The following is a 16659-nucleotide window of genomic DNA, read 5'->3' on the forward strand; positions in this document are numbered from 1 at the left end:
TATACAAATTAGTGTAGTTTTGAAAAAGAATACTGTGTTGTCATAACTTATTTTGTAACAGTAATGGCTACAACCTCAGAAATGTGTTACTTTTTAATAAATTACACCCAACGCTGCATTTGTTTCTCACTCATTTCCTCACATGATCATATTTTAAAGCTCAGATGTTTCTTGAGGCACAAGGCAGTTGTGGTTTGATGTTAAAGCTTCAATTAAAAACTGGATGTCACGTTCAAATATGACTATTATTAGTTATTATTATTAAGTACTAATTAAGATCTACTGTAGCTGGCTGATTTGATGGGTACCCAGAAAGGAGGTCAGTATACAGACATATGCATGCAATTAGAATTGTGCTTGTCTTTTTCTCTGTCTCTCTAATAGTCTGTCATATATCAAATCGCTTTGCTGCCATAGTAAGATCGAGTCATCCTGACAGTGCCTGCCATGCAAACTTCATAGAGTAAGATAACTGTGGATAGGTACTTAGTCAAGCAATACTTTCACTGAAGGCTGCTCCTATTCGCTGTCACGTCAGGGATTATACTGAAACCCTGATGGGTTTTTCAACACTGGCTGTATAAATAAAAAAATAACTAAAAATAAACACATATAATCGGTGTCTCTCTTTTATCTTTACCACTCTGTATCGCTTTAGTTGTTTTGTTGGCAGTGCGTTTAAGGGTAAAGTAAATATTTAAATATTGACTTCAATCTTTCTGCATGGCCAACAGGAGGATCATTTGATAATTTGGATTTTTGTCATGCTTTAAGTGCATGCATTATTCATAGATCTATCATAAATAGTTTCCCCTCTGATAAGTGAAGGCACCCCACTGTAAATACAGCCACGGCACCTCTAATGCATTTCCAATGGTGCTGCTGTGGTTTGAAAGTGGCTGCCACTTCTGCTGAGGATACACTTTCTATTTTCTCTTCACTCAGAAGCGACTCAACAGCCTCCATCTTTTTTTACTCCCATTTCCCTCTTTAGCTCATCATATTTCAACAGCCACCGGAGGGGTGAGGGTACTGATTTTTACATCTGATAGCAAAGCCCTCATCGCTCATCCTCACTGCGTTCTCTGGCTCGCACTTCAGTGGGCTCCTAATTTAATTTTAGAGAAGAAGTAAGAGTGAGTGAGCATGATTGCTGACATATTGATACGGCTTCTCCTGGAAATCATAATGATAAAACTGCTTTTGCAGATTTGTTTTCCAGTTTTTAATGAGTGGGAATTTCAGTAAACACATGGTCATTTCAAGCTTTCCTTTTTACCAGTCACCATTAACCCAGTGTGAAATCACTAAAATAAGAGCATTAGCATTTAACTCATCACCAAAAACTACAGAGTCATTGTAACAGCTCATTTAGAATTTAGATTGTATTTATAGTCGGCAGTTCTTTAGTAGTTCTTTGACACTTTGGGTAAGAACCTGTCATTCCAGTTTAAGATCGAGTACCAAAAGCCTCCAAGAGAGTTTCTGGTACTCTAAGGGAAAAGAAAAGCACCATTAACTCAGAGGGTTTTTTATTGTGGATGATGGCACTTTTAAAAAAGAGAAACACAGCCTGATTTTTGATAAGTTCCTGTAGAACATCAAAGAATGATACATTTTCTATTTAAAATTAGGTTAAAGGTAACACAAGTAATCAGTCTTACCCAGCATTTAAATAAAAACAAGACCGGTTGGTTGCTTAATGACTTATTGTCAAAACACAAACTATATTAGAAGTAGGAGGCTCTCTTCCACAGCATGTCTTTATCCTGTCTTCCTTCTCTCACCCCAACCGGTTGCAGCAGATGGCCCCACCCCTCCCTGAGCTTGGATCTGCTGGAGGTTTCTTCCTGTTAAAAGGGAGTTTTTCCTTCCCACTGTCGCCAAAGTGCTTGTTCATAGGGAGTCATATGATTGTTGGGTTTTCTCTGTATGTATTATTGTAGGATCTAACTTACAATATAAAGCGCCTTGAGGTGACTTTTGTTGTGATTTGGTGCTGTGTAAATAAAACTGAATTGAATTGAGTTAGTCATAGCTTTTGATTTTCACTTTTTTTTAGTAGCAGTTTTTGAATTAACCCGTAAAAGTTGTGAACTGCTCCAGGGTCCAAAGACCTCGTGATATGTGCCAGTTTCTTTGTGATAAAAAAGGAATTTTAAATTTGATCACATTCATTCTTGACTGTTGTTTTGAGCAGTGGATCACAGAGGGACTGACAAAACATAGCTTTCAGTCTTAATTTGTAGTTTGTTCAGAAACATACTACTTTCTAAAATTCTGCATGGTGAATATATCTAAGCCTTGATTATTTCTATTGTTAAAACAGACTATTTAATCTGAAATATGGATAACACATGTCAAAAAAATGTCAATGCAATCAGGAGCTTTGCTGCTATAACAAATCTATACTATGAATAGCTTGAATAATTACCAATATTACCAAAGCTTAGACAAATACTTGTGTGTAGCTGCTGTTTCTGTTTCACAGCAACTCTGTACTTATGTTTTAGCATCTACCTTTACTTCCATAGTTACCAATACAAGGATTCACACCCAAGAAAACACTGCAAATATAAAAATAAAGACAAAGTTGCAGTTCAAAGTGACAAATTTTAAACATTTATTCTGTATTCTGTTTGAATGCGTTTGTGCTCACAGCTTAAGTGTACAGTTTTGTCTCCCATGCTGCAGTGTTAATACTGACTGGTTATCAGGACACTGCAGGCTTTGTGTGGGAGATGTGTTGTTACACACTGTTTGGTTAGTTTCAGGCACCAAAATCACTAGGTTAGGTTTAGGAAATGTCATGGTTTGGTTTGCAATAAGCCCACTCTGCATGTTGATAAATGACTGTGAAGGGTACCTAGTGCATTCAAACGTGCGTCAGTTGCTCCAGACCGAGCATCCATATGTGACCAGTTGGAAGTGAGGCAGGGCTCTCATGTCCGTGTGAGGACACTGTGGATAATCAGCACTGTTTGGTTAAAAGGGTTCATGAATAGTAAGCAGCTGGCTCAGAAGTTCACTAAACCCTTTTAAGACATTTGGTGCCAGACACCTGACAGACACTCCTGCTTCACCCACTGTAATTTTAAATAGTTTGTGATGTTAAATAAGTGAGACAAACGTGGATTAAAAATGGCAAAAAATAGAAACTTAGAAAAAACTGTAGCTGCCAGTAATCACATAGCCATGATCTTGTTATAACCACAATTTGAATATTTAAACTTAACTTATCACATGATAGGGGTTATCATGGTAACAATGTATATGGACATTTTTTAAACTCGCATTGACTGTCAGAATTCCAAATTCCCTGATTCTTGCTTTTTCCTGTTACCACTTTCCAACTTTCCACTTGCAGCCTGCCTTTATGCGTAACACACTGGTGCTCCACACTGAGTTTGCCTAGGAGAGTTCAGGCTCTGTTGAAGAACAAAGGCGGTCACACCAAGTACTGACTTCCAAGCTTGCTAGAATTGTATATCCTTTATTTTTACCGTATATTCTGTTTTTATACTGTAAGTTTGTTTTTAGAAGTTTCAATCAATTGCTCAAGACTTTTGCACAATATTGTAAATTATATCACCTCTGTTTATACTTACTTTTAATGGTTTTAGTGACTGGCTTGCTGATACATTACGTTGCCTATGCTAATGTCTGCACCATCCCAACACTGACCTTTAAGTATGTTAGTATTTTGTATAAAAATGCTAATGTTTAGCAACTAATGATTATCCCAGTGCCTGACAAAGTAGCAAAAGACCAAAATTAAAACAAACTCAAGGTCGAATACAAATACTTACAATATAATAAACTGAAAAAACTACCCAGTATATATCATATGTCCTCTGAGAATATGCAGGATTTTCATTAAGGAAGCTTATCAAGATGACTATTAAGGATTGAGCAGAAGATGTGCTGTAGCGTAGCAAGTATGACATCCCTGTTTGTTTGTTCTTTTGTAACATCTACGTATTTTTTCCAGCCTTCAGCTCCGCAATTCATTCTCTGGATGGAGCCACACAGCGGAGCGACTTTGTCTCCATCCTCAGGGAGTTTGGGAACCACTACGTGCAGGAGGCAGTGTATGGCTTCCAGGAGTCCTGTACCATCTGGTACCCCAACAAACAGGTACAGAGGCAGCTGTGGTTGGAGTACCAGGACATAAGCAAAGGTATGGGTACACACTCACACACTGTTGTTGTCATATCAAATGATAGTTTTAAATAAAGACAAAAACGCTGGAACACTGGTAAATTTCTGAATTGTCACTTTCACAAAATACATCGAAACGTGTGTATGTGTGTGTGCATATGTGGGTGCCTGTGGGGGGTGGACAGGATGATTATGTTACAAATTTAGAAGTGTAGAACCCTTGATCTTCTTTCAGCTGCACATTAAATGCTTGCCAGGAGAAACACTTGAGCCTCACATGGGACCTCTTCTAACAAAGCCTCAGCTTCTTTGTTGGTCGTAACTGGTTGTAGAGAACTGTAAGTCTTCCAGGAAGGCAGTCTTTTTTTATCCTTCTTCATCTTCTCACACCGTTTTATGGAAATGCCCATTCAGTATTGTTTAGGTTTGTCTTTAACAGGATTTGAATTGCCACACTGTTTCCTATAAACCATGCAAACACAGAAATAAGAGCATGGCATTAGGACTTGGCTACAATCTTTGATATTTTTGTTCAACAAACATATTGAGAGCAGGCTGAGGCAACATGCTAAATACAGGCATAAAAACAAAGAAACCTGGCACATGGTTAGGAGCAGGCAGTGCAGGATCATTAGCTGAGTACAATCAGGAAGGGTTGGAACATTTCAGGAGACAGGACTAGGGGGAAAAAGTGTGTTGGAAAGTGGACGTGGCAAGTTCTGAAACAGAGTGAATGCATGGAAACTGAATGCTGAATGAATTACTGACTGGGGCAAAACAACTGTTAGAAACCAACAGCCAGTTTTAGACTCTACTGATAGACTGTAGCTTCATTTTTAGTATTTTTCACACTTTTTTAAACAACACAACATGCACATCTATTCAAATCAATTCACTGTTATTTATACAGTGGCAAATCACAACAGCAGTCGCCTCAAGGTGCTTTATATTGTAAGATCAACCCTACAATAACACATACAGAGAAAAACCCAACAATCATATGACCCCCTGTGAGCAAGCACTTTGGCAACAGTGGGAAGGAAAAACTCCCTTTTAACAGGAAGAAACCTCCGGCAGAACCAGGCTCAGGGAGGGGCGGGGCCATCTGCCTAGTGCTCCAATGGGGTGATATGGTACTACAAGGTCATTAAGATAAGATTGGGCCTGATTATTTAAGACCTTGTATGTGAGGAGCAGGATTTTGAATTCAATTCAAATCTCATGGCAAATATTACACTAAAATTTATAGTTAAATACATTTTTATTTAACTATATCTTATTATATTTTGGATATTTAGTTTACTGAAACTAGACTAAAACTCAAAAAATGCAAATTATGACTAAAGCTAAATCAATATTTGCTGCCAAATTGAACAGGGAGGGACAAAATCACGGGAAAGCTTCTAGTACTTGTATAATTACCAGTTTCCAGGCTTTGTCTTCTGTGCACAAGTGCAGAGGGAAAAGATTCATCCATGCAGATGAGAGCTTTGTGCTTTTTTGCCCACAATTGTAAAGGAGTGAAATACAGACTGAGGTGTGGCTTTGCACTATAAGCAGCATTGTTCTATCACATGTGATTTCTTCCCTCTCCAGAGGCACTTACAGCGCTGCTACTTTACGGTCTAACAATCAGCGAATCGATGACTTTCCTTTTGGTTTTATTACTCAAAATGCTAGCATATGTCAGCCACCCATCTCTTTGTTGCACATGCTTGTTTTTTCAGTAAGTCGCTGCAGACATAACTGATAGTCCGTCTCGCCTTACCATTTCACCCCAGTGGCTTCAAACTGTCTGCAGTCATTTCCTCTGTTTGATCCAACCACTTTTCTTCCTTTCCCTTGTTTTGTCCAAGGACGCCCCCGCTGCGCTTCACCGTTCACTCCCAGTTACCTGTGCGCTGATAGATGGTATCAAATAACTGGGTTTTTCTGCCATCAGGAAAAGAGGATTACTCTTCATTTTCTAACAGTTTCTGACAGGCCAGTTGCCGACGCTGCTAAATGACTCGTGTAGTCTGTGTTTTTTTTTTTTCATGACGATTGATTATCGTCAGATTTATGCTTACGCGTGAATACATAGCAGATATTGACAACCTTTAAATAATATATTGTATTAATTAATGTTAAAATTCTTGATATTGATAACAGAGTAACAATAAATATTTTAAATAGCAACATTCCCCAGTAGTAGTTTTCATTTCTAATGATGATTTGCTTTTCTTTAAAAGTGCTACCGCTGCATCTGTGGTCATGAGCTGCCATGTTGAAACAACATAAAACCATCTGATTTAGTCCATGTGGGAATGAAAATCCAATTGTCTGAACTCGTGCAAAATCCACCCAGAATCTATTATTCCTGTCAAATGGGAGCACAATGATTGTGCTGTGCTGTGAAGTACTGAAATGATTCAATCTAAGAGGGCTAACAGTTTCGGTCTGGCCCGGGACCATCTGCTTCTAGGAAAAGAAATTGATTTCATTGGCAAAAAACTTGAAATCAGAGTCATCTTTCTTAATCTCTTCCTGACTTCTTGGAAACGTCCTGGCCTTTTGGAGGGGAGTAATGAGCTCACAGGAGAGTTTGATGATCCATGTCCTCACCCCGTGCTCCAAATACAAGATGTGCCCAATTCAGTTTGGTGGATCATTTTCTGCATCCTGGCTACTTGCATTTGAGCTGCTTCTACGTTATTTTTAGATGGTGAAACATGAAATCAGTTACGACATAATTTAAAGAAAAAAATTGCTGTTGTGTTTTTCTCACTATATGAAATGAAATTCGGCTTCAGATAATGGACTTCTAAGGGTAGAAACAGTTTTCCGAGTGTGCAGCGGTCCTCTCATCTATGCGTCGGTGTAGCTCCGAGCTCTTCTTCTTTATAAACTGCATATGCAGTTTATGCTCTGATTGTATAATATCATCATTATAATATCATTTTTATGCAAAAAAATAAAAAATCTCATTTTTCCCACTTAATGAAATACTGCTGTTTGAAATATAAGGGGAAACTTTTGAGTTTGTACTCAAAACAGCCTCTCCTTCTGTGTGGATTATGAGTACGGAGACGACAGTGCATCAGCTGTGAATTATAGCTCAGCAGACTGGAGCTCAGAGGGTTAAAGAACCGCATAGTGTACCAGGGTGTGTAAAGTTAATTGAAGACTTACGCCAGTTGTTTCTTATGACCCAGGAACCTGAAAAGAACACACATTGACAGAAATGTACACACACACACACATTGCGATACTGTCACTGCTGTATCTGTTATGTTTGTGAAGACGCTGCCATAGCTCATTAACCATGGTCAGTCGCTGTGTGCGCCTCCATGTGTTTGGCCATGATGCCTTGTCTGGGTGATTAATGGCGCTTTCTTGCCTGCACTAGGTTGTGATCGGAGTTTCCTATTGTCAGACACATGACCTCAATTACCACACGAGAGATCAGACATGAACAGCATCATGCTCCCTTCATGTTACAAACATTTATTTCAGTGACAACATGTGTTGAGTTAGGAGCCTTTAAAGTTTCTGTTTTCTCCACCTTTCCAGAGTTGCCAGGTTGGTGTCCTTTAGGCAGCACTAACACTTGCACAGGCCAAGCTAACGGCTAGTGAGCGAGCAAAGCTTAGTAGCTGAGAAACCAAATAAGAGGTGGTGGAAACCAACACCCGTTGTGTGTCTCCCCTCTGTTTTTCTTTCTAGTTTGTTGTTGCTGTTTGAAGACTTTGACTTTGGTTTCCCACAAAATAAAGGTTTGTTTTCAGTTTATTGTTGTCAGGCTGGCGTTTGGGTCCTATTCTGTCTACCCTGGACATTCTAGCATGTTAGCATTTCTGTGTTTTACTTCTGTAAAATCCACCAGTGCAGGTTTAAGAGATACTTTTTGGTGCTTGTGACCTACAATCTCATGTAGTATGACATAGAATTGTCACTAGACGATCAATATCATTCACTTGAGATATCAGGGCCTAAATGTTGTGGCTGATCACAGGTTATGTTATAAATTTGAGGATAAATGCAGCAGATGTAAAAAGTTTGAAATCTTAACCACATATTTTCTATTTTGTTGCAAAATTTGGTTCGGACTTTAAACTTTATGACTAATAGAGGAAGTTCTAGACCAGTCTCCCAAGCTTATATGCTTCCATACTAATGAGGAAAATCGTTACCTATTGTGTGGCTCGCTCAGAAAATATTTCAAGAACTTCTTTTAAGCACTCCTGAAATTAGGACAGTACCGCAGCTGTCTAAGCACAGAGTGGATGTGAATATGATTAGCCTTATTTAGTTTGCCTCGTGTCTCATTCACTGAGTGACCTGTTACATGGAAAATATGTGGGGACTAGTTTGCTCGAAAACAGCTTCAAAATAATTAGATGCTTTGGAGTTCTGTCAAAACACTCCAGCAGCAATTAAAAACGGAATACGCTTCAAAACCACCTAAAGGTGACATTATAGAGCTTGTTAAATTGTTAAATGTCAGATCAAATTGAAAATATTGAATACTGACAGGAATTTCAGATGCCAGTGAAGGTGTACCTGCAGTAAACACACAGTGAGAAGTGCTGCACGAGATTAAATGTCTTTGCTATTGTTTTCACCATCAATCTTTTCTCTATCTTCTTTGCCTCCGACTAGTGTTCTCCACCTTTCCCCTCACTTTCTCTCTCAACTAAATCACTACGACCTCAACCGCAGCCCCCCTTCTCCGCCAAATCAGGTGTTGGGTTTTTACCATCCTCCTCAGTGCAGTGTCGTGTGCTGGTATGTGTAAGTGTGATCACCCTGCCAGGAGCCAGGTAAAAATAGGTGCCTTATTTATTCTATTAGGACCTGTCATTTTAACAAAGAAGCAGCCAGGAAAGTCTGGCTCCAGGGCAGGAGGGAGGAGGGGGAGGAGAGTGGTGAGGAAGAGTAGAAAAGACATGGAAGAAATTATTCAGAACTGGCTCTCACCTCTGTGACCCCCTCTCCACCCGCACACAGCACACACACCTTAGATTAGCACCACCTGCCCTGTTTAGTTACCACCTAGAAATTATGCAAACCTCGCTGATTCCTGGCACTTTCCTTGTCTATATATACTTTTAATCTTCTGGATCTTAGAATTTGTGCGTCAGTATATAAGCAGTGTTGATTTTACTGCATAAACGTGTCAAATTAAAGCTGTGCTTAAACACATATCCTTCTAAAAACACTAAAAAGAAGTGGGTGGTCTTTCTGTGCTATGTGCTATGCATTACACCTACAGGAGATGCTTTGCCTTTGAAACCGCTGCCACGAAGCTCCCAGCACACGGTGTTTGTGTTGATTGATTTGTGTGTGTGTTGTTGACTTTTACGCACTATGCACCTCAGCACTCAGTGAACCCGCTCTGTGACCTTATGTAGTCTGCCACTTCATGGCTGAGTTGCTGTGGTCCCTGAAATCTTCCACTTTGCAGGAATGCTACTTCCAGTTGTGGAATATCTGAGAGGAAGGAAACTTAATGAACTTGCTCGTGTTGCAACACTACAGTCGATTTCAGCATGCTCTTCAGATTGACCCCGTCTTGCACAAATAGCAGGGTGCGTGATGGGGCTTTTGTCCATAAATGTATGCTGCAAAAGTGCAAAATTACAGACCAGCTTACATAAATGAAAGGATGAGCTCGATGTAGCGGATGTATAAAGAGGGACATTAATGGAAATTGAAATAGGTGCCTAATAATTCATTCAGCAGGCTCAATCCAATCATCTTAAATTATAATTTTTTAAGTGAACAACAACAAAAATAGCTGGATTTGCAAATTATTCCTTTTGGTGCCTTTTTTAAATTTCTCAATTTTCTTCTGATTTTATCCCAGAAGTTGTTGTCCCCATTCATTATCCCTCCTGCACTGCCTGAGTTTGTGTTTTCAGTCAGAATTACAGCCTTCAGTTTCATCTGCAGTGGGCGGGTCAAATTCAGGGATCTAGAACCTGATCTGTTAATACAGTGTTTACATATATCTGCAATCTCTGCAGTTTCTAAGAGGTTTGTAACATGGGCATTGCATTAATTACAGAAAATGCATATCAGTTTAGCTTTTTACTGATAGCTGCTTTACAGCAGATCATTTTATCAGTGCTAGAATAGCATCAATATTAAGAAGACATCGATTAGGGCAGGTGCATCACACAGCAGCGCCGTATTAGCAGATATAGCACATTTATCAACATGTGTGTAGCGTGCTACGTTGTTTACCAACTCGTCTTAAGGTGCTCATACCGTTCCCATGTCAAGATGAAAATCACACACAGAAAGCAAATGTGTTGCAGAGAACTGTCACACAGCGAGTCAGCCCAAGGCTTTACAGACGTCTATAAATATTCTACATGTTCAGCTCTGGGGCTAGGTCTCCAAAGGTTGGTTAGAGTCATGCTTTTTTTGTCAAGGCTGCTCTAATATTTTGGTCCTGGTATCTTATAGTGAACTCACAAAAAATGCCATAAACAGATTTTTAAAGGATGTTCTCTGCAGATACTTTCCTCAACATGTTTGCCTGTAGATATTGGTAACCCAAAAAAACACTTTTCCCCCTCCACAGCATTATCAGATCAACACTGAAAAAGCTGACATTGCTCCTCCAGTGTGAGTGTTTTTTGCAGCAGTAATATTCCATATATGCATCTTCAGAACAAATGACTCCTGGAAAAGTGAGTCATTTGTGTAGGTTTGTGAGAAAACATAACATGTATTTTTTTCTGCAATAAATTGCTATTTTACTCGATCTTAAAGACGATGGAAGAATTAACCCATCGTTAATATTCAGCAGAGAAATGTAATTCTGCTATCACTGTAATTACCACTTTTGTCAGTACATGAACTATATGTGTCATTTTATAGCGGAAAGCTGACGAGCGGTGATGGAAGCATCACAGCCAGCTGTACTGAACAAGGAGTTTGCATTTAAACTTTAACACTCTAAAGTTAAGCGTTGACTTTTTTCCTCTGACAACAAATGAGAGAATCTGGGCAGTGGGACACCTACAAGAGAAAAAAACCCAAATATATGATCTGCTGTCCTCGGAGTCGGTGCTGACCTCTTTGAGGACTCGTTCAAGATTCTGCTCAGACGCTCTCCTACCTGACTTGTGAGCCAAGTAAACCATTTGCCTTTGATGCACCGTCACACGTGTCGACCCCTTGCTCACATTCCTCTTTTAAAACAGTTTGCTCCATCTGAAAATCGAAGGAAGTCTTTAAAAATAAAATTATTCACTGAATGCAATATTTTCTGTAGATAATAACATTAATATCTTAGTTGGACCTAAAACAACATTTATAACATTGCTTTAGTGTGCATGCAAATTGTAGAGCGTCTGTAACTGACCCTTCAGGCAAGATTAAGCTTCATATTTTTGTATCATCTTATATGTAGTTTTTCATAGCAGGCAATGCAGTGCGAACACTGACGAGATACCTGTGATTACAGTTTACTGCTCATCGTTTATTGTGATGCTGTTGTGTTCGTTTGGATTCACCGTGCTCAGCTGCACAGTTTAAATAATGAGCTGCAATCTTACATCAGCCGTTTGCAGTGTACTTGTTCTTTCTGCACTGAATGTTTTATGACACTTATTAATAGATATTCTCTGTAAATAAACTAGTGAAAATAATATAACATTTAGTGGTGACAAATCGATGTAATACCACCCAATGCAGAGTTGGCAATACATACCGGTAAAGCTTTGTTGTGTCATGTAGATATAGAAAGCGGCATGATTTACGATGTGAAACTGCAATAAGTCTAAAATACTGTCAAAGTGCAGCTTTCTGTTAGGGATATTTTGTTCAGGGATGCTCAGAAACATTTCTTAGTCTCAGCTCAATATATGTGTGACCTCTTTTTACTCTCCTGCCAAACCTACTAGTTATGAGAGACAGGTAAGGTCAGGGAGTGACAGTAAAGCATGATGCCAGTCCGGCCTTTAGAGGAATAAAAAAAGAAGAGCGGGAAGGGCAGAGTAGAAGGTGAAAGAGGTGAGGAGAAACTCGGAGTCATTAGACGAAAAAGACAAACGGTCGAGCCTTATGAAGAAATGAAGCGCTCCCATAAACGTGCTTGGAGAGTCTTAAAAATGTAAAGAAAAGATGACAGGAGAGGAAGGTGAGAGGAGGCGATTATAAAGAGCCAAGAATGGGTTTGACAGAGGAGATGCAGCGGAGAGGAGGTGAACACTGTCGCAGCTGTGATACAGAGGCAGCAGATCGGAGGAGGTGTGGGTGGAGGTGTTGGAGGAGATGTCGCCTGCCTCTCTGAGGAGGGGGTGGGGTGATAAATGTCTCCTGCTTGTTCAGTCACCAGGCGATTACAGACAGCCGTGGAGCAGATGTCTGCTAACTCCTTCCTGTGAGTGTGCGCTCACGTGCGTGTTTTCCAATGCAGCTGTTTTCACTCGTGTCAAAGGGTTTCTTTCTGTCTGCGCGCATTTGTTTATGCACACACGTCTTAAAGCCTGTGTGTGGGTTTCTGCGAATGTGAGCCACAGTGTGTGTGTGTGTTAGAGAGAGTGTGTGATTCAGCAGCAGAAGGATATAGAAAAGTGTCATCCGACTCGTCGAGTCTATCGAAGTGAAACTGCTCCTGCAACTAAAGTTGAAGTCGAAGATGAGAAACAGATTGTCCGGCTACTCCGCCACAAAATTGGTTGATTTCGAGCTTTGTCAGCACAGTTGCAGACAACTCACCTCACCAGAAAACACAGAGCCCAGCAGATATCAGTTTACGTACAACAGGATTACCATAGCATTATCTGAAAATAAAGACAAAGAAACATGCTACTGGCACAGAGAGGTCACTAACCAAATTGCAGATACTCTCAGACATGATGAGGAGTAACCCTGCTGGGGCGAGAAAATGTTAAAAAGCAAAGGAGGTAAAAGTAAGCTGTCTTTATCTGCACTCAAAAGAATTTTGTGCCCAAAACGGTGAGAATAAAGAAAAATTGGTGTTCACAGACCAGTTGTGATTGGTCACTGGCAGTCACAGTACAATACAAAACTTATCCGTACCACAAGATAATACATCAATAGCAGGAAGATAGCATTCAGAATAATAATCCAAGGAACTCTGCTAAGAAGGAGAACAAGCAGCAGGATTTCTTTCCAAGTCACATTGTGAGATCTGCAGGTGAAGATTTTCAAGCAGGACAATCATGGATTTCCAGTAAGATGCTCACACAGAAACACAGATGCATACACAGCCACACACTCAAATAAGAAGGGTAGGCAGCCTTAAATCTGCTGTTTATGAGACAGCTGTGAGACATTTTCTTTGCTCAGCAAAGTGCTCATTTAAGACAGGTTTATTTCATCAAAAGTGGAAGCCTAAAGGATATCATAGGGAATGAATAGTCTGTCTGACTCAGCTTAGGGTTTGATAACTCTGGGCATTTTCAGCTTTGAAAGACAGGATTGGGTGGATAGGGGTGTTGTTACTTATGACAGGGTCAGAAATGCAGTTTTCATACCTCTTTCTACATCTATTCTCATTCTGGACTTGAGGCAAAACTGTCAGCTCTAACATATACATTAGTCCACATACGGTGCCTAATATTATCTTAATCAGGGTACAAATATAGCACTTTGTTCAGGATAAAGCTGTGAACATCATGTAGGTAGGATAATTGGTGTTCATTAATGTTTTGTGAACACAGCAGGCCTTTTACGCCTGAGGCAAACCTGGAGACTAGCTAACAGCTAAAGCCAGCAAATCCTGTGTGAAGGCAAACAGTTGCACGTTCTTGCAGCAGAGCAAATATGGTTGGGAGCCATCAGTTTGCACTGTTTAAATGCAGTGACATTTGTGCTGAAAAGGCCAAAAAAGGAGGGGGAAAGTGCAGGGTTTGGGTGAGGTCCTGCGTGCTACTGTATATTCCACAGAGAGGGTTAGAAAAGGGAATTGAGGAAATTTGTAAAACCGGGTCAATGTTAGGTAATCCTGTATTTACCGCTGTGTGTACCTTATTGAAACATCATCGATTACTGATGTAAGTCACAAATATCAAACATGCGAAGAAAGAAAGTTCGGGCACAACCGAACAACTCTGAAGAATTCAGATGAGCCTTGAGCTCCAAATCATTCATAATTGGCGATGAGTTGGGCAGTAGGTGTCCCACTGCCCAATCAGGCTAAGCAGTTAATGTCACGGTTTGGAAAAAAAACCCTGAAATTTTCAAAGTAAAACAGGAAGCACGGCTGATAGGGGAGACATGGAGACGCTGGACAGGAAACTAGACAAGGGGCATGAAGCACAGAGGAGGCAGAACCGAAGAACGAGAAAACTCAAGAAAATATAAAAAGAAGGATATTAATAATCAAAACATAAATACTGAGTTAGCAGACTCAGCCAGGACAATGACAGTTAAGTCAGTAGCTATAGTAACCATCACTAATAACTGGTATATTGATAGTTCAGCTTATTTACTATAAAGAAATAATGAAATTCTAATGAGTTAGTGATGCTTGTAGTTGTGCTGTGTACTGTGTGGTGCATCTCTCAACATTAATTGGCTGTAATTTAATTGTAACTGATGTTTGTGGTACTTTTTTAAAGCACATCTTGTGGATTAATGTAAATATTTAGACTTGAACCTGAAGAATGTAGTTTTGTCTCATGAAATCAGTTTTGTTTTTACTATTTTGTTGAATTTTAAGGTTAAAGCTTTAGGAGAGGATTGGAGTTAAAGTTACATAACAGTGACTTACAATTTAGACGGGTCTTACTATTGCAATGGCACATGCATCACAGGACAAATGCCAGCAGCTGTACCTAAGCAGTGATATTTAAAATGCTTTCCACTGTCCACAATCCATTAACCTTTACCCTATAGTTTACAATATGTTCAATCCATGGTAGAACGCTTGAAATGTTCACCTTATAGTGAAAAGATCCTCAGTTCAAGTGTGGAATGAGACCCAGGCTCATACTGCTAAAGCTCGTCAGTCTCTCTGAAACGAGCAGCGTTGAATCTTTGTCCCTGTGATTCTCACTGTTGAATTAAATTTCACAAAAACTCAAATGAGTGAATAAGAAAAAGTGAAAAGCATATTTGTAGTATTAGCAGCGCATACAAGGAGCCGTGCACGCGCACTTTTTCTTCAACTCAAACAAACCACCCTTTGAAAGCCTCGCGTCCCTTCACCTTCACCTCCTGTCTGAAATGCACTGCTCAGTGCAGGCAGCAAGCAACTTGTGATCCATTATGTATCGTGGCCCTCCCGGTGTTATTCAGTATTTTCTAATCATGTCGTACATGATCTGTTTCAGTCTAGCCACTCGAACATCCACTCTTCTCCACAGAAATTTAATTCCGCTCTCAGCTAGTCAAGGTCGTCCCACAGATGAAATTTAAACATTTTATTCTCCTTTGTGGGAACGCACAGAGGAGGCGAGAGGAGTGGAGGAGCAGCCAGCCTGGCATCATCACCGTTCTCCCTTCATCACTCTCTCTCTCTCTTTTTCCTGGTTTTTCTTATCACCACACAAAGCACAGCTGGTCCCAGCTACGTGGTTTTCCTTTTCCAAGGAGTCAACCTTTTGCTATTTCTTGTTTTATTTTTCTCTCTCTCCGTCTTTAGAGTATAGTTTACAGCTCTGTTTCCACCTTTACTTTCTCTTCTCTCCATTGCTTTCCGATGAGTCGTGATCAGTGTAGTCTTAGTACATTTGGGTGGAGCACTGAACTTCCCATGACACAGCTATTTAGAGAATATAGTCATTGTTCTTTGAAGCATTGCTAGACTAGCAGTGATGTAATCCAAGAAGATATATTGTGTAGTGCATTCTGTAATAACCTATACTGTGTGGGCCTTTGATATGTTGTACTCTATTAGAATATACAGGGCTGGTCTACAGTGACTTGTTTGTGTGAAGTGAGGAACTGAGCTGGGTGGAGATGAGGAACACAGTTACCGTCACAGTAGGAGTTTTATTTTATCCCCCAAAAAGTTGTAAAAATCCAAATATCACCAAAACAGTTTTACCAAAAAATGAGATGGTAGTTCTGGGCCCTTAGAAGAGGTGAAATAAACAGAAATTAACTCCAGTTTTGTGCCAAAACTCTGGCTCAAGCCCACAGGGGGGAGCAAACACTAACACATTACACACAAACCAAACAAGCAGTTGGTTTAAAGGATACACACAGACAATTAACACCTCAATACCCACATGAAGAACCAGAGGAAATAAACATCTTATGTAAAGTTATATAGCATCAGTTATTTTTGTGTATTTGACCTGGGTGGAGTTAAAGTTGTGAGATGCCACCAAACTCAAAGTACAAGCCTGACGGAGAGAGATGTCAATCACTGTGCGTCTGGCACCCGCAGAACGCTCAGAGGAGGTGTGAAGGCCAGTTCTTCGTTTAAGCGTCTCTGTTGCCGCCTGGGCCTGTTTGAGCTCGATTTTGTCATTTGGCACAAGCGCAATGGTCCACGTGGACCTCTTGGGCAGATGTCTACACGTGGTC

The 16659-nt window shown here is 40.0% G+C and overlaps 1 protein-coding gene across 1 annotated transcript in view; it reads left to right on the plus strand.

Moving 5' to 3' along the window:
• The window catches only part of astn1 (astrotactin 1), a 424302-nt gene that overhangs the window by 259666 nt on the left and 147977 nt on the right, over positions 1-16659 (plus strand). The window contains exon 17 of the mRNA XM_040039526.1: positions 3992-4180. Coding sequence (XP_039895460.1) covers positions 3992-4180 — 189 coding nt within the window. The remainder of the gene's footprint in view (positions 1-3991; positions 4181-16659) is intronic.

Source organism: Simochromis diagramma, unplaced genomic scaffold, assembly GCF_900408965.1.
Source record: "Simochromis diagramma unplaced genomic scaffold, fSimDia1.1 OVJJ01000337.1, whole genome shotgun sequence".
Taxonomy (NCBI): domain Eukaryota; kingdom Metazoa; phylum Chordata; class Actinopteri; order Cichliformes; family Cichlidae; genus Simochromis; species Simochromis diagramma.